Below are 25,367 nucleotides of genomic sequence, written 5' to 3' on the forward strand. Positions count from 1 at the left end.
TTACCTGATACTGATAGAGCTGACGCATCAATGGACAGGACATGACATGATTTCGATGCATGGCCATTACAAGTGCTCCGCCATGTGGAGAGTTGAGGAGTGCTCCAATGGCCTGAAGAAGACGAACAGCAATTCCAGTCACCTGAGTATTTCCTTGCCTTATACGGGCCAGTTCTTGGGCGAGAGCTTGCTGAAGGGACAAAGAGACCTGTCGAGGATTGGAGCTCTGCCACCGTGGATCAGCATTTAGTGGAAACAACTGGAAAGAAAAATGCAAGCTGATCACAAACAAATCTCTCTCGTGATGGATTCCAAATTAAAGTCCTTACTATTTCGCAAACTTGTTAAAAAAAAAAAAAGATCAAAGAAATATCTTTATCTTATATATCAAATCAGTCTACCAAAAGAAGATGCTTTACTAAAAAAAAACCTCTAAAGTAGAAATGTAGAGATATTATAACTACAAGAGCAAATACCAGTTTTTACATTTAGGATTTAAACACACACAACAGTACTTTGTACTTCTTTTTTCAGTCTAAACCACAAATTCTATACCTGAAGAAACATATTTGCAAGGTCATCATCAGGTCCAATAACAGGAATTTGATTTGAAGCTCGAACCCTTAAAGGACCCTGAGGTGCTTCAACTTTTATCTTTGCTCGACTGATGTCTGCACTTTCTGAGCATGAAAAATTGAAAAAGAGTAATAAAAAAAGATGTAAATAGGAAAAAGAAGCAATTAATTAAGATTCACTTCAATTCTAGATTTTGCATTGTTCAAAATAATTAATACTTGTAATTAGAAAAAAAATGTTATAATTTATTAAGTCAAAGAGTGTTTGAAAATCTCATCTAAAAACATGACAGGTCAAAATGGAAACAGATTAATTTATGGCATGTTAAACAATTTTACTCTCAACTGCCTAATTTCATTCTCATATCACCAAACTGATTTTAGTTAAGGGAAAAAAAGTAAGTTTTCGTGGGTCTTGAATTACATTTCTAATTATACTTCATGTAATGTATACTAGAAAAGAAATTGATTTTTTTTCACCTTAATATAATTACTGTAGACAATCCTATCAACTACTATAATTAAGATCAAATTAATAAAAGATTGTTTATAGTATGATTAAGAACAAATTAGAAAAGACTGTTTTAATGTATCTGGATCATACAAAAGTTAATCAAAATGAACATTTGATTAAATAAAAAGAAAAAAAATAAAATCATTAGGATGTCTTGATTCATTTTAATTACACACAATTATAAGTGTCTTCAAAGATTCAATCGCTTTCTCCTCTTACTAAAAGCACTTTTAAACATTTAGATTTGTGTAGGAGAATATTACATTATAAAACAATTGTCTCATATCAAGGTCACTGTATTAAGACAAATGATTGTAAAGTGTTTTGCCATAAGCAAGCAAAATGATTATATTTTCAACAAGCAAAATGCAGATTTCATTGTTCAGTGCTTTATAGAGTAAAAAGCTCTATAGTTCGGAAACTAGTGCAGTGGTAGTTTAACTTCTCTGATTTGGGTTATAGGTTTATAGGGTCATTACTGTCACATGTACAGAGCAAAGTGAAATTCTTACATTGTAAGTAAGTCTGGGGGTCTAAACCATGAGGTATAAAAGTCAGTGTCCCAGCCACCATAACTTAACGTCTACACCAAATATGTTTGTGTTTGTAAGATCTCTTGAACTTGTAACTCAAAAGGTAATCTAGTAATCTGCAAGTCAAATACCTCTACGGGAATTCAGAGACGCACTCAGCAGTGTATGGAAAGTGTGTCCACCAGTTGCTCCTCTCTCATGTTGCACTTCAACAAGATGTGCCATATAATCTGATATAAATGGAACAAAAGATACATTTTATTCACCTACAGTACTGTATAAAGGTTTTATACCATAAAATATAATATCAAGGTTTTATTTCAAATATTTCATAAATTAGACAGCAGCTGTACAATATACGCTATATAAACTGTCAGAGGATCGATAAAATGTTTTCAACTAATTAGAATGGAAAAGAAACTTACTTTTATCCATTATGTTCTGTTCCAGAGTCTGTGGGTCATGAGATACAGCTTGATCCAAATACTGTAATAGTTTGCTCATACTAGAGACTGGGATACCAAAAGACTGAACAAAGAGCAACAGCTGTTGAGGCTCAAGATCCTGCAGTGCTATAAACAAATGAGAATGCAATTTGCATATTTTAACATGATAACTGATGATTTTAAATAACACCTGTGCTTGTAGGTTTTAACTTTTGCAATAATAAACTGTCATAAGATTCATTTCAGTACCATGAGTACTGTTTATATGGACAGGTATTGGTTTGATGTTTTGAACCAAGCTCAAATGCTTTTTATGAATCATTTTGTTGACATTGTTCCCAATCAATTTAATATCCACTTTAATAAAAGGACAAGTGAGTGTGTCTGTGTATCTGCGTGTCAGTTCAGTTGCTGTGTCTCTGTTATGTGTCAATAGGTATTGAATTCTTAAAAGTAATGCTAGAGAGATAGAGAGATAGAGATAGATAGAGAGATAGAGAGATAGAGAGATAGATAGATAGACAGATAGATAGATAGATAGATAGATAGTTTTTCACACCTATCTATCTATCTATTTGCCCCCTTCCTGATTTCTTATTCTTTTGCATGTTTGTCACACAAAATGTTTCTGATCATCAAACACATTTAACCATTAGTCAAATATAACACAAGTAAACACAAAATGCAGTTTTTAAATGATGTTTTTTATTATTTAGGGAGAAAAAAAATCCAAACCTACCTGTTATGTTTTTAGATGAGATTTTCAAACACTCTTAGACTTAATAAATTATAACATTTTTTTTCTGATTACAAGTATTAATTATTTTGAACAATGCAAAATCTAGAATTGAAGTGAATCTTAATTAATTGCTTCTTTTTCCTATTTACATCTTTTTTTATCGCAAACGCTTGATTGCAGTTATTGCTGCTAAGGGTGACCCAACCAGTTATTAGGTTCAGGGGCAATTACTTTTTCACACAGGGCCATGTAGGTTTGGATTTTTTTCTCCTAAATAATAAAAACCATCATTTAAAAACTGCATTTTGTGTTTACTTGTGTTATATTTGACTAATGGTTAAATGTGTTTGATGATCAGAAAATTTTGTGTGACAAACATGCAAAAGAATAAGAAATCAGGAAGGGGGCAAATAGTTTTTCACACCACTGTAGATAGATAGATAGACAGATAGATAGATACTTTATTAATCCCAAGGGGAAATTCACATAATCCAGTAGTATACTGATACAAAGAAACACTATTAAATTAAATAGTAATAAAAATAAAAAAATAAAAAAAATAAAAATACAATTAATGTTAGCATTTACTCCCCTGGGTGGAATTGAAGAGGCGCATAGTGTGGGGGAGGAACGATCTCCTCAGTCTGTCACTGAAGCTACTCCTCTGTCTGGATATGACACTGTTCAGTGGATGCGGTGGATTTTTCATGATTGACAGGAGTTTGCTTAGTGCCCGTCGCTCTGCCACAGATGTTAAACTGTCCAACTTTACTCCTACAATAGAGCCTGCCTTCTTAACAAGTTTGTCCAGGCGTGAGGTGTCTTTCATCTTTATGCTGCCACCCCAGTACACCACCGCGTAGAAGAGGGCACTCGCCACAACCGTCTGGTAGAACATCTGCAGCATCTTACTGCAGATGTTAAAGGATGCCAACCTTCTCAGAAAGTATAGTCTGCTCTGACCTTTCTTACATAGAGCATCAGTATTGTCATCCAGCTGCACTCCCAGATATTTCTAGGTCTGCACCCTCTGCACACAGTCACCTCTGATGATCACAGGGTCCATGAGGGGCCAAGGCCTCCTAAAATCCACCACCAGCTCCTTGGTCTTGCTGGTGTTAAGGTGTAAGTGGTTTGAGTTGCACCATTTAACAAAGTCTTTGATTAACTTTCTGTACTCCTCCTCCTGCCCACACCTGATGCAGCCCACAATAGCAGTGTCATCAGCAAACTTTTGCACGTGGCAGGACTCCGAGTCATATTGGAAGTCTGATGTATATATTATATATATATATATTAGTGTAATGTAATGGTAGTGTAATCTGCTGGAGAGCAAAATACAATGCATTTTATTATTTTATGCATTACAAATCACTAAAAATCTCACTCCAAATAGATGAAGCACTGTACTGAATATTCTGAGGTCTACATTGATCAAATAGATTTCAATCCGTCTTATATGGGTAGCACAGTTAGTTTCTCAGATAAAATGTTTATTCCAGCAAAGGCAAGAGGCCTACATCAAAATTTCAGGCTCAGTATTTTAAAGAGAGAAGAAGGAAAAAAGGAAAAGCCTTCAATGCTTTGCCCAAAATCCATCCTATACTTTTTCCAGATCCTACAGATGTTCTGCACTAATTAAAGTAAATTAAGCCATATAGTTGAAGCAAACAATTTACAAAGGTGTCCCAACTTCTCCCAAAACCCTCTGTGTGTCTTAACGCAGAGTTGGAACAGACGGTTTACTTCACCATCTGAAGTGCTACTTGGACAGTATTACACTGTATAATTGCAAGAAAGCAGCAATTAACAAATGAAATGAGGCTGAGTATTATTACCTTTAGAAGTGTAGGCTTTTCATTTAGAAAATTTCCAAAAAAATAAATAAATAATAAAGTGTCAGTAAGTACAGTGGTGTCCTACACAATCCAAAGACAACTGGAATCTGGGAGAAAGTCTGAAAGGAAAAGATCTGGCAGACCCAAAGTCACAACCCAATCAGAAGACAAGTTTCTGAGAGTCACCTCACAGCACAAGAGCTTCAGGCACAGCTTAACAGCTGCCAAAAAGGCCAAGTCTTGGCTTCTACTGATAATTAGAGACTATGTGCTGCAGGTTTACCAGGGCGAAAGGCAGTAAGAAAGCCATTCCTTAAAGTACAAAATAGAGTCTTGAAATACTGGCTGTGTACTACTGCAGACTGGAAGAAAGTCTTATGGACTGAAGAAATGAAATTTGAAATCTTCGGTTTATCACGTAGTGTGTTTGTACACCATCGAATTGGTGTAAGGATGGTTCCTCAGTGTGCAACACCAAATTTCAAACATGGAAGAATGGGTTCTTTTGCTGAAGAAAGATCTTGTGACCTGCACAGAGTGACTGGCATTCTGAATCGAATGGGTTACTACAGTTTGGCTCTTATATCAGCAAAAGGTGGCTACTTTGATGAACCAAAAATTTGAATCAAATTTTGTAAACTTAATGATTCCTTACTGAATTAAAATAAAGTAGAACAAAAAGTAAAAAAACAAACAAAAAAACACTTTTTTCCACCCATCCCATGTACCAGGAACTAACCAAAATTTGAAAACGATAACATTAAGAACTATCTCAATACATTTAACTTTAAAATGTTTTATTAGTAATTTCATTTTCAACTGTTTTATGTCCAAAACAAAGTGTTCAAATACTGATATAATACTCCCAAAACATTTATGAGGAAGTGATTCTAAATTAGAGACATGGAGATGATGGTGTTGTTTCTCAAAGTTTGGCTCTCTAGTAGAGTTCTACACAGGACAGATGATTTCTTTTTACTCAGTCAGCTGGTTGATCTACACTGCGGTGCTTGATCTGTACTAATCACCATAGTTAGTTGTGCAAATTAAATCTGATTAAGTAGAATGCAGACTTAAGGATGTTGTCCAGTTGCTATTGTGAATTTCCTTACCTACTGTATTTTTAAATGCTGTGTTTTTTATTTTATTAAAGCAAGTTGTAGCAAACCCAACATCTGCCAAACTTTAAAAGGAAAACAAAAACATATTGCAGAAGCAGAGCAGGTGAAGGTGAGCTTAAAAGAAAATACAAAAAGCCCTACATACTCTGCTTCCACTGTAGCACCCATTAGAAAGCTAGCTTTAAATTTGGATTCCTAATTTTCACATAGCTGTAATCCTATTACCGTCAGTAAAAAAAAAAAAATAAATAAATAAAAATCAGGTTTCATTGTCTATACCATTTTTCATTTATCCTGCAAAGTAACTTATGCTAACAATACAGGAGAAAAAATCTTTGAGTAGAATAAAGGTAACTCAAAAAAGTCACTTTATTTAGACTACTTTACAGTGTGTGTTTGAAATGATTCCACAAATTGAAGTGATCAAAGCATAATAACATAAAAGAGTCAGGCAAATACAATTACAGGAAAAAATGAAAAACAACTAACACGATTATCACTAGTTACAACGTTCAATCCGATGTGTTTAATAAATTTAACAAAATAATGTCCAGGCAATGTAAAGGTACATACTATCTTTTTAACTGCCCACTATCATTCTCTTTCAGTCCAACTTATTAAAATACTACGGTAATTAAAATGACTTTAACATTTCTTCACATGAAAATGTGTAAACATGCTTGTTGTAAATAATTAAATGTGTGATTTGTCTAACCATTTTTTTGTAGTTTTAGTTATTTTGTGTGGGACATGTCTAGTCACATTAAGTTAGTGTTTAGAAATTAAAATCTTGGACTTTAAAACACACAGTGCTGCTGTGGTTGAGCAGACTGGTCAGGTCAGGTTGAGGAGCATGCACTGGTACCACACATTGCCACTCCCACCACACGATGAAACAGCTCGGGATCCTGGTTGGCAAACCCCAGGCACAAATGCAGTCCAGTCCCACTCCCCAGGAAATGACCAACTATCTGCCGCAGCCAGGTGTTACATGGAAGTCCCCTTGGCCCGGTCCTGCCACATACAGTATGTAAAAGGCAGAAGACAAAGGTATATACTTAGTGCTGTATTTTTAAACATAAGACATTTTCTCCACTCTAGCCAAGTACATATAATCTCTTTCCACAAATATGCTATGGCTTTTTTCCCCAAAATGGCACCCAAAGAGGTTACTGGATTGCTGTTACTAGTATTTGATACTTAACAGCAACAAAATACTGACAGGACTACGTATGTTGCTGAATTTTGATAATATCAGAATCATACCTTACAAACACACTGTGAATTGTTTCTCAAAAAACACATTTCCATATCTTCAAATAATTATCTAGAGGAAGAACTACACGTCAGCACTTATCACAACAATACCAAACAGAAATGGAAGTCTTCATATACTCAGTTGGCCAAAGGGTACATGGTGAGGGGATTCCAATCCTTTATATAGCACAAAATTAGAACTTTTAGTTCTAGAAATCATATTGGGGTCAGGATAAGGTCTATTTTGAATTGTACCACTTGTATCAGACTTAAGCCCTCCCATTGCTGATATCATTAATCACTCTCTCAAGAGCAGCTTAGTCCAACTGGCTTTGAAAACCACAAAAATTAGACCTCATTTAAAAAAATCTTCTTTGGACCCTGAAGTGATAGCAAACTATCATCCGATCTCCAAACTTCCTTTTTTGTCTAAGGTTTTGGAAAAGGTTGTTTTGGTTTAGCTTCAGGATCACCTCAAAAAATTCAATCTGTTTGAAAAATTTCAATCTGGTTTCCGAACTTATAGTACATATAGTACTTATAGTACAGAGACAGCCCTGGTCAGAGTCACCAATAACCTCCTGATGGCTGCTGACCAGGGCTCCCAATCACTCCTTATCCTCCTGGACCTCACAGCTACATTTGATACGGCAGATCACAATATTTGCCTTCATCATCTTCACTATATAATCGGACTTTCTGGCTTTGGAGTGGTTCAAGTCCTATGTTAGAAAGGGCTTAATATGTGGCCTTGGGGGATGCTAAATCTCATACTCACACTGTCACCTGTGGGGTCCCACAAGGATCAGTCCTTGGGCCGACTCTTTTTAATATCTATATGCTACCCCTGGGTCACATCATCTGCAAGCATGGAGTTTCATTCCATTGCTATGCCGATGATATGCAGCACTATGTGAGACTGGATTCGACTTCTCTTACACCTCCATCAACCCTGTCCTCCTGCTTGGACGAAATTGAGGCCTGGACGTTCAAGAACTTCCTCAAGCTGAACAGCACTAAAACTGAAGCTCTTTTAATTGGCACCCCCCATCAACTTCGTTCCTCTGTAAATTGTATTTCCTTTTCTGACCGTACCATTACCCTCTCCCCTTTTGTTACAAATCTGGGTGTCAAGTTAGACTCCCATCTGTCATTTCATACACATGTCCATCACCTTTGTAAAATTGCTCTCCTTCTTCTCCGAAACATTGCCAAACACTGTCCCTACCTTTCCCTCTGTGATGCTGAAAAGCTGGTTCATGCCTTTGTTTCATCCAGGCTGGATTATTATAATGCACTATTCATCGGGATCCCCAGCAAGAGCCTTCAAAAGCTCCAACAAATTCAAAATAGTGCTGCAAGAATCCTGATGAGGGTGCAGAAATACGGACATATTTCACCAATCCTTCGGTCACTTCATTGGCTCCCTATCCACCTCTGTATCTAATGCAAACTCTGTTTGTTTACTCACCAGTGTATCCATGGAAATGCTCCACAATATCTGAAGCAACTCCTTACACTACAAACCACTGCAAGAAACCTCCGTTTTGCAAATACCTACCGCCTTCGCCCCCCCTTGTGACCAAACTTCACACAATGGATGACCGAGCCTTTGAAGCCGCTGCTCCACGGCTCTGGAATGCCCTACCAGAGAGCATAAGAACACAGCAGGCTGTGGGCTGTTTTAAAAAACAGCTAAAGACTTTTCTATTTAGGAAGGCTTATTAACAAGAATGCTATAATTATTGTTGTTTAAACAAAAGCAAAGCAAGATAAAAACAGAGATTAAAGTTTTTATTTAGCACTTTGAGATTTACTGCTAATGTAAAGTGCCCTATAAATAAAATTCATTATTATTATTATTACCTGGGCCTGTATGGCTTGTATGTAGTTTTGTTGCCTTTACCCTTGACTTGGTACATTAAATTAGGCAAGGACAGTTTACCTAACAAACTGATTTACAATCAAAGTCAATATAAAAATGACACCCTTTCATACAAAAAAATGATTTTCATCGCTATTCCTGTTTAACCACTGAAAATATACATTTGAAATAAACACTCTTGTGCAAATGCAAATACACACAGAAAAGAAAAATCTGTTTGGCTGCTTACCTGCATCAACTAAACGTGAAACCTCTGAACGGATCATTCTAAGTTTCAGCCAATCAGGAAGTAACAAGGCCTCCTCAGAAGTATCAACCAAGAAAGCAGTAGGCAGAGGTTTCTTCTCTGGAAACCAAATGTCAAGAAGACTGAAAAAATCACTTTCACCTATGAAAGCAACAGAGTATTAGTTAACTTTTCAAATTTAAGCAAGGGTAGTAGCAAAAAAAGCTAAGAAATGTACATGTTATGAATAAAAAGCTGTTCAAAATTATTGAAACATTTCAGTAATGAAAATTCAGGGAATCATTAACAATTTTATTATGATGAGTGTAAAACAGTCTGCATTATGTGGCCTTTACATATACTTTGAAGAATGGTTAATGTAATTATAAACAAATTGTTTAAACTTCCAACAAACTTTGACTTTAAGACACACATACCCTTAGGTGGACCCAGAGTCAGCAAAATAACCATGGCATGGACTACAAGAATGTGCATGGTGGCAGTCTCGCCTGTTATCCAGCGTAGGAAGACCTGGTCTTGAGATTCAGACTGAGAAGGAAGCAGAAATAATGTATCTGATAATCATGGCTTACCAAATATTTTAGAAGTAACCAACATAACTAGCTGAAAATACACAGAAACATGGCATGCATACTAATAGTGAATTTAATAAAATGTGTTGGCAGAAAATATTTTAATGCAAATTAATGTATTACTGGTTCATATCTATCATGCCTCATTCCAGAACCTTAATTATATATTTTTAAAAATTTCAAAGTAAATTCTTTTCAGTCATAATATTCTTAAAAAAACTCACCCAGCTGTATAAATCTTCTCCCTCTTTAGTTTTCCTCATTCTCTTAATGTATTTAGAAAAAATTGAAATGAGAGCAATGAGCACGGCATCCGACTCTGACCGAAAAGAATTTTTTGCAAAAAGATGTGACATGATGGTTGAACGTTCCACAATCAGACGGGCTACATCCTTCAAAAAAAGAAAAAAAAAATTTTTTAAATTATAAAATATATTAAGCACCTTTTTAATCGTTACACACAAACTGATGGCATGGTCTATTGACTTTGCAGTGACTCGTGACCCAGTTTAGGGTTAAGGTCTGGGTGAAACTGCTAGATATGATCTGAACATTAAAGAATGGCAATTGAATGTTCATTGTCCATCATGGGTTTAGCCTATAACTGATAACATAAACCAGTCCTGACCTTCTCATCGTTGTTTATAGTCTTCCACAAGAAAACATGTATTTTTTTTAAGCGATCTGATCTGACTGAACTAATAATAATTCCTTTGTCATTGTTGAGGTTGATTTAATATCTACATCGATATTATTACAAGTGACCTTATGTAGTGAGAAGTTAATCAAAAGGACACCTTTATTTAATTAACAATAGAGTCTAGCCTCTGACTAACAGTATTTGAAATTAACCTGTAACCACCATTTCTTGGATGGACCAGAATTAGGCTATCAGAGCTTTTAGGCAAAACTGAAGTAATATCAAATGATACTTTAATAGCTTCAAAAAGGATGAATGTCACTTCTAAGAGAATTATGGCATTTAATTTACCATGAATTGCAATAAAATACAGTAAGGTACAAAACTTAAAATTTTCCATTGCAGCGTTAAATAAGCCATAACAAACAAGTACAGCATTTCAGTTTTCCATTCCATTCTATTCTTGCTATTCAAATAATGTACACTTTATAATTAAAAAGTTCACTTTGGAATAAGTTTATTTATCCCTAGTAAGTGTAAACTAACATTTTTCAAATTGTCAAATTTTTCAAAGATAACATATATTTCCTTATTTACTATGAGTTGTTTTGGTAAAAGATACTATTTTAAAGTAGTTTCAACTAACAAAAACTCAACATTAATACTGAGCAACCATTTGTTAAATATTAATAGATTTGTAGCAATGCTGTATTGGGATACTTAAACAAGTACATACAGGTTAAATATTTTCATCTGGTATCAGATGGATACATTACAAGCTTACCATTATAAGCTTAAGTTCGGATACTTGCAATAATATAGTACATACAAGAGGTGATTCCTTTTCGCAAAGACTTAAAATTAAAATGCGAGTCATGTAATGCTACAGTATCACAAAGAGAAAGTAGTCAAGGATACCTTTTGCCCATAGTTTTGCATGGGTTAATTCCTGTGAGGATTACTGATGAGAATGCATCAGTGTTGTTTGTGTCTGTCCTCTATAAAAGTGTTATTCTATTCACAGGAAGTTAATACCTTGTACCCTTTATCACACTACATCCAGAACATTTTCCACTCCCTGTGACCTTGGCAGTGATAAGGAAGACACACACAAAATAAAGAGTTGGACTGCATTTGCTAATAATCCAAATTAATGTGGACAGAGTTGCAAAAACATTTTTTAAATATTTGATTACAACTAATATAACCATACATCATGCATACTTTCTTACCAAAGCAAGATCATTATGAAGTGTTTGTTCCTGTATTGGAGCATGCTGAGACAGATATATCAGATATGCACTAATAGTCTGTGGATCTGTTTCCATGTGAATAGCCTGAATCAAAGAAAAAATGCAGTTCATAAAAACAGATTATCTTTTCAAATTAAATAACTTAAACTGAATGTTGACTGAAACACTTTGACAAATCATAAATAAATACCTCTGTGCCTACCTTAAAGAACTGTGATATAAAGCTTATTTAAATGTTTCTGGTCCAAAAAGTTTTACACTTTAAATAATAACAATAAAGATCGTCATTCATTTTGTGTGATTCATGTAATGTACAACAAAGTTTGATCCAGCAACATAACAAAATAATCAGTTTTAGCAGTTTGTGGGTAACTACATTTGTTTTATTTTAATCTTCACATTAGACATCAGATTTCTAATTACATTAGCAAAACTACAGGAATGAAAACAATACAAAATTGTGAAAGGACAATGTTATTGCCTCTTTTCCTATAAGCTTGGGTTTACAGTAACAGAGGCAAGGCTTAAGTATCAGAAAAATGTATTTAGATTATTAGGTTTTATACCCAATGCATCTATTTAGGCTAAGTACAGACCTGTGACTGAAAAACTACAATTAAATTTAGGGAGTACTTCTAACTAATAGGTAAAAAGTTTCTGTAAAAGCATATATTTCATATAACAATATATTTCCAGATACCTAAAAAGAATCAATTTGTTATAAAAGGTGTTTGGCTAAATCAAATGCTAAGATAAGCCATTTGAGGTTTATTTCAACCTATTAGTATACAGTATATTGTGTACTTAAAATAATTAATTTATAACTGAATGACCTGCTGCAATGCTGCTGAAGTCATTCCTCTAATGTTGTCAAAAAGGGGGAGTTTTGGCAAGTCCTGTAGCAGCCACTGATAACGTGGAAGCAACTCTGAGTCTCTGGAATCATCTTCCATTAGATGGTCTCGGTCCTCACCATCTCGCAATGCACCCTCTGTAAGCACTAAAGACAAACCCTTTAAACAAAACAAATAAAAAAAAACTTAATATTATCAAACTGTGCTACATTTTATTATGATGTAAATGTAAAAATTATTTAACCAGAAGCATAAGAAATAATACACCCTATTTTAATTCCACTCAGAATGTTGGAATTGTCTTTTAACTCATTTAAATTATTTGTTTCTTATATTAAATTCAAGCTACTGGTTCAGAACAAGAACAGTATTATGTGGTGTCAGACATGACTGCCTAGGGTACACTAAAAACTAATACAATTTAATAACCGATGTTGTTTAATTCTACCTTCATTGCAAGGACTCTTGATGCAACCTGTGAAGAGCTTAAACGACGCAGAAAGTAGTCAAGAACTTCACATGTTGTCTGTTCATCTGCTTTGGGACCCAAAAGCAGGTCTTGCAAGCGACCGAGGAGCTGTCTTTGCTTTTGAAGTCTCTGTCAGATGAGAAAGAATTAAGCATATAAATGTATATTAACAAAATTTTTAACAGACAGTTGCCCACTAAATATATAGTAAGTCTGATTGACAAGGCTAATCCGGTCCAGTAACATAATTCAGGCCACTACCTGGCGCTTTTTGGCTCGTTGTTCTTTGCTTTCTCCCTCCTCATCCTCCTCAACTGATGAAGTGTCATCCGCTGCATCATGCAGCAGAAATTCACACAGACACTGCACAGGAAGAACATCCAAAGATCCCTCACTTGACTGGACAAGATCAGCCAACCAGGGCATTGACTGTGATGAGGCCTTTATTTTTATGAAGAAAAAAAAACAAAGAAATGGTAAAAGGTAAAACTCTGCATATCTATAACTGCAGATATAATATAGAGAAATAAAGCTATTAAACAATTCATACTAATTACTGAATTGAAATTGATTAAGAAAGTATTTTGTTTTATTATTGTACCTGTCTCTGAATGATGTTGAGAAGAAAGTCTGGACTGCGGCTCCGGCACAGAAGATGTCCAAGCCTTAAAGACTGGTTTAAACTCTTAACCTGTTCCTGTATGTGAGGAGGTGGTCTGCGTGGAGGACCCCTAGGAATAACAAAGCAAAATATATTGAGGGATTCTTAAGGTTCACATTGTTTACCAAATGATTCCATATAGTACCAGCATTTCATTGTCAATAAGGTAAATCAGACACAATGCCACTTTTTTTGCTGCATGCTGCCCCCATGTGGCTAATGGTATAAAACAATGCCAACCAAATCAGACAAAATAGTTTCTTTGTCATATGATATAAACTACCAGGGTAGCCGTCGCTTGGGTTGGAAAAAAGTGAAACAGTTTCTATTTATTATTTGGCAATTACTTTATTATATGAATATTGTTCAAAAGTCAAACTGCCACTTTAAACAAATAATGAATTATAGTTGCTACAAATCATATAAAGTGCCTTATGATACATGATGTTTTTTGTTTCGCCATTAGGAGCAAGAACATATAAGTTATTTCCTGATCCTACCCTGGAACAGGCAACATATAGTTGGTTATGTGTAAAGCAAGGATCTTTTAGATAAATTCCAGTAACTGTGATTGCTTTTGCTCTTTATTTATGGACATCGCAAATGCAAGGCATACTGGAAATTGAAGTTATTTGAATTTGAAAAGGAGTTCATTGGAAATCGTAGGTATACATGGAATGAAAACGTCCTCTCCCTTACCAATTGCAGTTAGAATAGTAGCATTAACTACATGTGGATGACGTGACAGTGTTGCTACATTTCTTACAACCTTGATATATATTTGTTTTCCGGATTAAGTTAGAATTTACTGTTTAAGGGTTTTTTCTTAATTTTTCAAATCATGTTCACACATTATTTTTTTTTTATTAATCACCAAAACTGTAGCTTTTACATATTTACTCTTATTCTCACTTGGTGATTGCATTGTTACGAACAAGAAACTTTCTTCATTACTCATTAGATATTTATTCCTTGTAAGGATGAAAGCAGCCATAGGAAAACTGCACCAATAAAGCTATAAACAAGCTGACTATATTTTAATCTTTAATATTGAATGTATCTTAGAAATACCAGAATAAGGAGTAAAAAGCAGGATTTTTTTTTTCAAAATTGCCTGATCATATGCATTCTTTTGTTTGCAGAGAACACAAAGCACAAAATGTACTGCACGGCTTAGGTCATACAGTAGTTTGGTTAGAATGATGGACAATTTAATGTTTTGTGCATTTTTGCTCATCAATGTGAAATATACAAGGGCATTATTATCCATTCATCCATCATCCAACCCGTTATATCCTAACACAGGGTCACGGGGGTCTGTTGGAGCCAATCCTAGCTAACACAGGGAGCAAGGCAGGCACAAATCCCGGGCAGGGCGCCAGCTAACCGCAGGGCACACACACACACACACACACCAAGCACACACTAGGGACAATTTAGGATCACCAATGCACCTAACTTGCATGTCTTTGGACTTTGGGAGGAAACCGGAGCACCTAGAGGAAACCCACGCACACACGGGGAGAACATGCAAACTCCATGCAGAAAGGACCCCGGAAGCGAACCCAGTTCTCCTTACTGCAAGGCAGCAGCACTATCACTGCGCCACCGTGCCACCCTGGGCATTATTATGTGCCATAAAAAAGTTTTAAAGGCACAAGAAATGTGCTCCTAAAAAAACTATAACAAAAAGTAATTATCCTTAACTATCTTTGGTGTAAAAATGTAAGTGAATATTTACTTGTTTGACATGTTGTAGAGGGAAATGAAAAAAGTGATGGCACTTTAGACACAATTGTACGTACACAATTGTACGTATTGGTGAATAATTATTAGTTATTTAGGCACATGGATTATAGTGTATCTGCGAAGGCTCACTTAGCTTTGTTCCTCCTACACTCTTTATATTTCTTCCTAGGTCTGTTCATTTTCTCTTTACATTGATTGTTTGTTTTTATTTTATTTTAACCACATCACAGTGACAAAGACTCCAGTATGGGTTCTATTAGCTCTTATTTTCAATCTACCCATTTGTATATTGGTTTGCTTCACCTTTTGAGGGCTGGACTGGAATCCGCCAACGATGTGTCTTTGTTTCCTCTCCTGTTCAAAATTTCCGTGGCCCACTGAGAGAAATCAGGAGTAGGCTCAAGACTTTTCTTAGGTATTTATACATTATCTCTCAGATTGCACATTAGCATCTGGGAATTCCCTAGGGGTTGCTGAAAGAAGATGTCAAGGATAGGTAGGACTAGCCACTTCGGCATGTTGCTATTGTGATTCTCATCAAGATGAAAATAACAATGATGTTTTAAAGAAAAAATATGATTATGAAAACAAAAATGCAAAATATAGTAAAACCAACTTTACCAAGCGCAATTTTCAAAGTTAGCAGAGCACAACACAGCCTTAATTCAGAACAGCAATATACTAAGGAAGCACATACACAGATGAAGCTGCTACTTACTGCGGATCAAGGCTGGTTAGCTGTGACAGCAGCAGACTATTGTTTTCTGTAATTGTTTGCTTTGTTGAGGCAGCTGCAAGATGACTTTCGAAAGCAAGAATTTCCTGCTTTTCTCTTTGAGAGATCTGCAACTCTCGGTTAATCATTTCTGTTTTAGTCTCCTCATCTGCCACTGTACAAGGAGGGTATGAGTAGTTGCTATTAAAAAAAAAAAACAAAAAACAAAAATAGTTACAAACTACACAAATATCACACCGATGCAAAAATAATAAAACTGAGTTAAAATTATATTATTGTAGCACTTTATAAGTAGAGGTGGAGTGGTGGATCTGAGGGTAGGGATCTGCACCAGCAATTGGAAGGTTGCCAGTTCGAATCATGTAAATGCTAGAAGTGACTCTACTCTGTTGCCCTTAACCTGCAATTGTTTCATCCTAGGTATAACATTAATCTGCATCCAGCCCTGCAAGCAGGTCCTCCGGCTTGCAAAGGACAATTTGGGGGTTGGTGGAAGGATTGATACTCCAGCCACTATAAAAAACCTCATACTGTTCCTGTGTGGTGCTGAGATGTCACCCATTGCATGGCTGCACTTGGGTCCCAATCCGGGTGGTTCATCGTGTGGTGGGTGTGCCAATGCGTTGTAATCAGTGCATGCACCCAACTTCCTTATCTTTATCAGTACAAAAGTATATTTTGCTTTAAAAACTCCTTGGCAAATCATGCAATGCACATATGTCATGAACAGAACATGTGTTCAAAGATTAGTTAATGTTTCATGGTAGAAAATATTGAAATGTCCATATGTAGGCCGTTTTTGTGTTTTAGCAAAACAGTCTTGGCTTCAGCTGTGAGATAAAACCTGTGAAACTATTACTACAGGGACAGTCTGAAAACCATTATACTGTACTTTGAACATCTATAAGGTGCATGTTAACATCAGAATAAATACTTGAGCACTCCTTTTAAATATGCAGTTCAACCACAATCTACTTACTTTGTCATTACCATCTCCATCAACATTTTTAAAGTCGGATAACCATCCCAAGCTGCAAGGCCTAAGGGCAGAGCAATAAAAAGAAACAAAAAATATTTATACAAAAAAAAAAAAACCCACAACGTACATAACTGTAACTGCTTAATTCAGATCTCTTTCACAACAAATATCATTTCAATGTAATTATTTCATTAACAGAAAGGAATATTTTGACATCTAGAATATAAACATGAAAGCTGTGCATAGTGTTACACAGAAGAATTTTGGAATTACGAAATCCCCACAATTTTAAAACCTGCTCTTCAATTAACTCTGTTAAAAAGGAAATATCAGGAAATGAAAATTAAATTAAAACAACATTACCAATATTTTGTGGGTTGAATGCAGCAACAACTAGTAAGAGAAGCCAGGCTTTCCAGTAGAGAGTAGAGATTGCAAGATTAGGTGGCTGGTATCTATAAATAAGAAAAAATAAAAAAGTAAAATGACAGGCATATTGCAGAAACAAAATTCAAATGAACCAGGTCAGCATTATTTAAATTTGTGACATGCTCTCAAGAAACAACTAATAGAACTACGTTTTACTATTTACTGCCACGAAATGAAATGAGGTAATTACAATTGCAAAACATCATTATGTGTGACTATACCCAAAATTCCATTTACAAAGAAGTAAATTTAAAAGGTTCTCATCTTGGTATCTCTGCTTAACCATTTCAACCTGCAAAACAACCAGGACCTGTTAGTGTTTCTGTAGTACCCCTTTTCTAGGTCTGTCCTTAGAGACTCAGATTGAGGTAAAATCTCTCCCTCTGTATTGTAAATAATTAATCCTATGCAAGATTTTTGTTGTTTTCTGCATCCTCGGTACTAACTATGCTTTTGTCAATGTGTTTAAGCATATTTTGATCACTATTACCAGAAGTCTAGGTTCAATTATTAGCTTTTCTATTGTTCATCTGTATATGCTGTTTTCACTAAAAAAAAAGAAAAAAAAAAAACTTTCTTCGGTTTTTGTTTAAATTATGATGTTTATTTATGCTACAAACCTATAATTATGATTAGGATATAGATAACTGTGGATGATGCACATGAAAAACACACCATTAGAATTTATTACTCCAATAAGAAAATTTCTTTACTTTTGAAAGATGTTGCTATCTGAAGGCATATTCCCACTCATTTTATCTTTTGGCCAGTCATCAAACGTATGTCATTTTGGACACCGAGGAAAACAAATGTTTACCACGCGAAAAAGGCATAAGCCTTAAGGAGAATATCAATGTAGCCCTAAAGAAAGTCTATTTATCATACCCTGGGGGAAGCTGGATGTTCTCGGGATGATGATAGGTGCAAAGGTTAAGAACAGCATCAATCAGCTGAATCCGTTCAACCTTCAGAACTTCTAGATCTAAAATTATCATGAAAAAATGAAAACATGATGAAAAAATATGCAATAAAGAACAATGACAACAGAATAACATTTGCAAAGACATATTTCCATGGTAAGGAGTTCACTCATTCTAAAGCCGCTTTGTGCCTATTACGCCAACCTTGACAAATTTTCTAAGCATCATTATATACAAGGAAAAATGTATCATAATTAACACTATATACTGAAACATCATTCAAGTACTAAGGATTTAAATGTACCATTACCTAGAACACACAAAAAGATATGTATCAAAACAGTGGTGTGCGTACCTAAATAATGTTTGTTATCTTGTGTCACTGAAGTTGGCAAGGCACACAAAAATAAACTACATTTAATATTTCAATTGAAAACCACATCACTGCAAATCATATACTGGTCTGGAGTAAAAGGGAAGAATAAATGTTTTTACCATCAGACTGTACACCAGCTGCCCGCTTTACTAGATGATCAGCAAGTTCCATAGCATCGGCAGGCCCAAGTGGTAGGTCACGTGACAAACCAATGACCAAAATGCGCATCAGTGTATCTTCAAGGAGAGGGACTTCTGAGCATAAGCGAAGAAAAAAGCTATAGCCACAATGAGAAAAGAAAAAAAGTTTAAGCATTTGAAACTAAAACTGTTTAAGTGCTTCTTTTAAATCAAAGCTTAATAGTTTTTTGTTGCATGGACAATGATTTTTTTGTATGTCTACAGTATGTATATTTTATCCATTTTAAGTTATGCTACTTTTACTTTGCATATGTTTATGTAATATTTTTCATTTGATGAATTCTTGTATGGGCATTTTTGATCATTTTTAGGGGCTGCAATGCAATATCAGCATTCAGAAGAACATATCACCCTAAAGAAAAATTTCACAAACTCACTCCTGTCATAACAGTGTGCCTTCAGATTTTTACCCTAATACATTTTATTAATGAGAGTAAGATTCCTCTAAGGAACAGGACTACTACATCAAATTAGCATGCATATTATTTCTACATTTAATGTTTTAATATTGAAATTTTCTAATATGAGTCTGTGTTAATTTCCCAGTATTCATAGGAAAATATTTTGTTTTATTCACATTATTGACTTTACCTTAGCTTATTTGTAAAGTTTTAATACTATTAAGTACTACACAATGTGAATTATTTAAAGCAAACACTTAATAATGAGTACAAAGATGTTAAGGGATGTGATTTAACAGAGTTAATGGTTTATGTCATATACAAACCTTGCTATTAAACTTACTTTCGGTCACTCTCTGGAGGCCAGTTATCCCATTTATAATATGTTTCAGGCTGCTCTGTGAATAGTACCTTGTGAAGGCTTAAAAATAAAAAAAAGGATGAAATATTACTAGAAATACACTGCACATTCACATGTTATGGTGCCAAATATAGAGAATCATAATTTAACAAGTCTCAAATTATAAATTATTCTTAAATTCCAGTACTTGATCATTCAAAAATGCAAGTGTTTTATTTAAACTATTTAATAAAAATGATCCTCTAGGTTTAGTAATGTCTTATTTCAATATTTAACACATTAAATTCAAATATATAAAAAGACTTTAAACATTGATGTTAAAAGAGTGATATAACTGTTCAATGACATTTTACTGTTTTAAAAAATGCAGCATTAGGTAATATGTGGCCACAGGGACAAATAGCCATCCCCAAAATAATCTTCACATATTTATCATGCCTCTGTCTTTTTCCCTAAGAAGTACTGTATTGTAATCTTGCAAAAATCAGGTTAAACTAGAAACCACTTTTGACTTCCTTCTTAACGTTGATGTAACATTACACAACTTTTTGTTGTGGAGTATGTCAGATTTGCCAACCGCAGTCACTAATCTTGTTGCTTTACCATGTCAAATTAGACAACTGAAGAACTGCAGCCCATTTTTCAACTAAGTGCCGATCTTCTAGCAAAGTAGTTCTCAACCCTTTCTCTGATAGCCAGTAGCATGCTGGCTGATGGAGCTGGTGCTGTATGAAGGGCAATCTCAACACTTTTTCAGTTTTCTTTGTGTTATGATACATAAAACATTTGACATCAGAGAGACAAGCTTCTTTTTTGTTTGTGAGGTCCATAGCCTCCATGCAGCCTGACGTAGCCAGCACTGTATGTAGGGTTAATAGGTGTGGTGAGCTCAGCTGCAGTTTTGGCCCTTTTTATTTTTCCCATTCTCTTTTAGTATGTAAAACATGAGATATCAGATAGACAAGCTATCTTCTAGCTGCAAGGATCAAAACATGTATTCCTTATTCCTTGATTCTACATTTTATGTTTTGTACTTCTGGTTGAGCGCTGATTGGTTGTCAGCTCTCCAGATCAGATAGACTGCTCCTCCAACTTAAGATAAAACCAAACCTGTTTGATTTTATTGAAGCGAGTCTTAGACAAGATAGAGAAGGTTGTTGGGTATGTCGCATTCATGGGAGCATGTCTACCTCCGATTAGCTAAGATCATGTATAGTCAATGAAGGATACGACTAAAAATTGCTTTAAAAGTCACATCATGTGACATAGGCTTATGGTGAAAAAGGGTGTTGCACTGAATGATTTCCTCTCCATCTCTATACCACACAATGATCTCACATTCCATTCACAAACCTAACACCTCCATTACAATCATGGCCGAAATTATAGGCACCCCTGGAATTTTCCCAGAAAATGCACCATTTCTCCCAGAAAATTGTTGCAATTACAAATGTTTTGGTATACACATGTTTATTTCCTTTATGTGCATTGGAGCAACACAAAAAACAGACAAAAAAGCCAAATCTGACATCATGTCACATAAAACTCCAAAAATGGGACAAACAAAATTATTGGCACCTTTTCAAAATTGTGGGTAAATCATTTTATTTCAAGCATATGATGCTCGTTTGAACTCACCTGTGGCAAGAAGCAGGTGCTGGCAATATAGCAATCACAACTGAAGCCAGTTAAAATGGGGAAAAGTTGACTCAACCTTTCTGTTGTGTGTCTGAGTGTGCCATACTAAGCATGGAGAACAGAAAGAAGAGCAGAGTGTGCAAGGCATCATGAAATCTAAAGACTACCAAAAGATATTGGGGTGCGATATAGGGCCCAGTGTCAGAAAGCTGGGTCTGCAACAGAGGTCCTGGGTGCTCCAGCAGGACAATGACCCCAAACATACCTCTAAAAGCACCCAGAAATGGTTGAAGACAAAGCGCTGGAGAGTTCTGAAGTGGCCAGCAATGAGTCCGGATCTAAATCTGATTGAACAGTAATGGAGAGATCACAAAATTGCTGTTCGGAGAAGGCGCCCTTCAAATCTGAGAGACCTTGAGCAGTTTGCAAAAGAAGAGTGGTCGGAAATTCCAGTTGAGAGGTGTAACAAGCTTGTTGATGGTTATAGGAAGCGCTTGATTTCAGTTATTTGTTCCAAAGGGCATGCAACCAAATATTAAGTTGAGGGTGCCAATAATTTTGTCCAGCCCAGTTTTTGAGTTTTGTGTGAAATGACGTCAGATTTGGCTTTTTTTCTCTGCTTTTTTGTGTTGTTCCAATGCACATAAAGGAAATAAACATGTGTATATCAAAACATTTGTAATTGCAAACAATTTTCTGGGAGAAATGGTACATTTTCTGAGAAAATTCCAGGGGTGCCGATAATTTCGGCCATGACTGTACCTAATATCTGTAACAAATCTGCTAGCATCATCACCAAACACATTCACATTCTAATTTCGTACCCTAGAAGCCACAAACAAATATGAATGTGTAAAATATGACCGCAGACTATGTTTACCTTTTATTAATAGAATAAAGCTGTATAAACTACAATAAAGAGTTTTGAAAACCACTTAGCTTGAATTATACATGTGCCTTACTCTCAATTTTGCGTCCTTTCTTATTCACCATTGCTGTTCTCCATTTGAAAACACAAACTGCAAATAAATGTCTAGCATGTAGGGTGCTTCCTTTTCCTTAATCCACTGACATGTGCATGTCTAGTGTAGGCGAACGGCTACATCATATGCATTTTCTGTCGTTTCAAAAAAAAAAAAAAAAGGGAAAACCGTAGCGTGGACAGAGATTTTTTTTTATTTTTTTTAAATGCCATATTTAAATGAAAAAAAATAGCATGGACATAGCCTCAGCATAAACTTTGCCTATTGAGTATTCGTTGGTTACAATGCTGGCAGCTAGGCAGGTCACAACACCTGTTTAAATATGTTAAAATCCAGTGTTTAGCTAGGCCCCATACAGTAATAATTATGTCACATAGTGGTTTCTTTATGACCTTGTGGAAAAAGCAGTGTTATTTCTCCCTAGTACTTAAGACTTAATTTTGCATCAAAGTGAAACCTTTTATTTTATATCACAGTAAATATTTGGGAAAACACTGTTTAAGCAGTAACATTTAAGCAGTATCAAACATATTACATAGAAACTGAAATATGAATGTTCTCAAATTGACTCATACTATTTTTGAGAAATTAGTAAGCTTACCAGTGAACGTAATCCTTGGGGCCCACTTTACTGATGGTGGGTACAACAGTATGAAGCCACCAAACAGCATCACGCTGGATAGCAGCAATCTGGTTCTGAAATGAACGCAGTACTTCCAGATCTAAGAAGCAAATATGCAATGACAAAAAATGTTAACACATGGTCCAGAAAGTTTCTAAACTATTTGCGAATTATGTTTTCAATGCTAATTGCAATAATTCCGCATTTTTAGGTGTTAATTTTCTTCTTTTTTATTTGCAAAAATTAAAACTTTGTCAGAAAGAGTCTGAGTTTCTATGCCTGAGCGTTTGATCACTAGGATCAGCAAGTGTTATTGATGAAGAAAGATCCTTTACGAATTATGCTTCCTTATCCAGTCTGGCTTAGAAAGTCATCAAATAAAGAGCTTAAGAAAGTGAAAGTAATGTGTGACATCATCAGATTATTGGAGACATTCATGGTTAGATTCCTTATATTCCTGAGAGCTGGGCACTAGCGTCAGTACAATGTCCAAGCCCGTCTGCAGCATGTGTGTGCTGGACTCAATCACCATACCTCTTGAGAATGGTCAGGTGTGGTCCATGAGCAGTTCGCTAAGAAATAAGCTAATTTCTTCCAGATCTTTACGAATCTCTATGATCTATATTAGAAGAGACAGCTGGCTGATTTGGATTGAATGGTTAAACAATCTCCTATTATCAAAGTTGTCAAATCTTAGCCTGTCGTCTGCTTCTACACCTTACCTGACAAAAAATATCTAAATTATGAACAAAGACCTGCTAAATATCGTACATTTTATTTATCACTGTATGCAGCTTATATTGAACTAGCCAACCCGCTACGCCGCATAATTATTTATTGATGGGTGAACACTTACTGAAAGACACAGTTGTCCAAATGGGGTGGGTTTGAGGATACAACTATGAGTGAATGAAAAGATGGAACTCTGGAGAGAGCAACATACAATTGTCCGTGACTGAAAACTGGTTTTGGCAGATACATGCATATCTTTTTGAGAGTTTGGCCCTGTCTTATTAATTGTCATTGCAAAGGCAAATCTAACAGGAAATTGTCTGCATGTAAAAGTAAAAGGCAAATTTGAATCTGATGGGGTCGGGGAAATCCGGGGAATAAAGACAGTTTGTGAGATAGCAGATGTGATAGTCTTACACTCCAGTACATTGCGGTGAATGCTGGTAACAGAAAGTCTAGTGCCATTACAGAGACCTTTTGCTGGCATGAGGTTTCTGAGAAGCATAACGACTGAACCAATTTTAATTTTAAGTTTATGCGGAGGAATGTCAGTGGAAGTAAGACCATTAAGAAATTCTTTGGGGAATGAAAGTTGATCTGCAGGATTGTCTGTGACGATGGAGTCAACGCTGGTGAAAGTCACTTCGTCGGTAGGGATAAGTTTCAGCACTTGTTCATTAAGGTGTAGCGAGTCTTCGTTGGTGATGCTTAATATAGCTTGCGCGCTGAGTTGTTACAGAGTGACAGTTGTGTCTTATTAATTGTCATTGCAAAGGCAAATCTAACAAGAAATTGTTTGCGTGTAAAAATAAAAGGCAAATTTGAATCTGATGGGGTCAGGAAATTGTCTGCGTGTAAAAGAAAAAGGCAAATTTAAATCTGATGGGGTCAGGGAAATCCGGGGAATGAGGACAGTTTGTGAGGTAGCAGCTGCAATAGTTTTAAACTCCAGTACATTGCGGTGAATGCTGGTAACAGTCAGGCGGGCGGGCAGGCGGGCAAACCAACAAAAACACTATGCTCTTAGTATAGTATGAATCAGGTTCTTTCCCTGTTCCTGCAGGACCATCTAAGAAGAAGCATGTTTGTCACGGATGGGAATTGCTGTATGCAGCGTGTAAAACAGTTTGCGAGGGTGGATGCAGGAGGAGGGTTAGACTTGGCGGGTGGGGCTCTGTCGTGCGTATCCCATGACGCAGGAGGAGGGTTAGATTTGGTGGGTGGGGCTCTGTTGTGCGTATCCCATGGTCTTAGAGTTGGTGGGCAGGGCTCTGTGAGTGAGCGGGCGGGGCTCTGTTGTGCATATCCCATGGTCTCTGTCTTGCGTGCCATGGTCGGCAGCTTAGTGAATTATATATACAGATTTTTGTTCTGTATGTAATACACAATGCTGTGCACAAATTTCTATGTATAATACACCCTTACTGCTCTTTTAATGATGGCAAACTTGAATAAGAATTCTGATGTCCAAGTAAAATATCACAAACTTTTCATTTAATAATCTCAAATCAGTGAACCTTAGCTTTATGTACTGCTTCTAATGGCAAAAATAATTTACATTTACTCTCTAGCTAAATTGTGCAACGTTTTCATGCAACGCTCATTTTTCTTCAAAGCCGTCATATAGTATACATGTA

At 35.7% G+C, this 25,367-nt stretch overlaps 1 protein-coding gene across 2 annotated transcripts in view; it reads right to left on the minus strand.

Moving 5' to 3' along the window:
* Positions 1–25,367, minus strand: part of ints1 (integrator complex subunit 1) — a 73,914-nt gene that overhangs the window by 36,227 nt on the left and 12,320 nt on the right. For both annotated transcript variants that reach the window (XM_039773965.1, XM_039773964.1), the window contains exons 13-31: positions 22,978–23,098; positions 19,738–19,815; positions 18,913–19,070; positions 18,383–18,479; positions 17,432–17,523; positions 17,069–17,129; positions 16,072–16,269; positions 13,545–13,674; positions 13,205–13,384; positions 12,923–13,072; positions 12,454–12,633; positions 11,600–11,704; positions 9,952–10,119; positions 9,572–9,683; positions 9,138–9,296; positions 2,048–2,194; positions 1,754–1,852; positions 556–680; positions 5–259 (exon numbers count right to left, since the gene is read on the minus strand). In XM_039773965.1, coding sequence (XP_039629899.1) covers positions 5–259; positions 556–680; positions 1,754–1,852; positions 2,048–2,194; positions 9,138–9,296; positions 9,572–9,683; positions 9,952–10,119; positions 11,600–11,704; positions 12,454–12,633; positions 12,923–13,072; positions 13,205–13,384; positions 13,545–13,674; positions 16,072–16,269; positions 17,069–17,129; positions 17,432–17,523; positions 18,383–18,479; positions 18,913–19,070; positions 19,738–19,815; positions 22,978–23,098 — 2,615 coding nt within the window. The remainder of the gene's footprint in view (positions 1–4; positions 260–555; positions 681–1,753; positions 1,853–2,047; positions 2,195–9,137; positions 9,297–9,571; positions 9,684–9,951; positions 10,120–11,599; positions 11,705–12,453; positions 12,634–12,922; positions 13,073–13,204; positions 13,385–13,544; positions 13,675–16,071; positions 16,270–17,068; positions 17,130–17,431; positions 17,524–18,382; positions 18,480–18,912; positions 19,071–19,737; positions 19,816–22,977; positions 23,099–25,367) is intronic.

This window comes from Polypterus senegalus, chromosome 13 (genome assembly GCF_016835505.1).
Source record: "Polypterus senegalus isolate Bchr_013 chromosome 13, ASM1683550v1, whole genome shotgun sequence".
Classification (NCBI taxonomy): Eukaryota; Metazoa; Chordata; class Cladistia; order Polypteriformes; family Polypteridae; genus Polypterus; species Polypterus senegalus.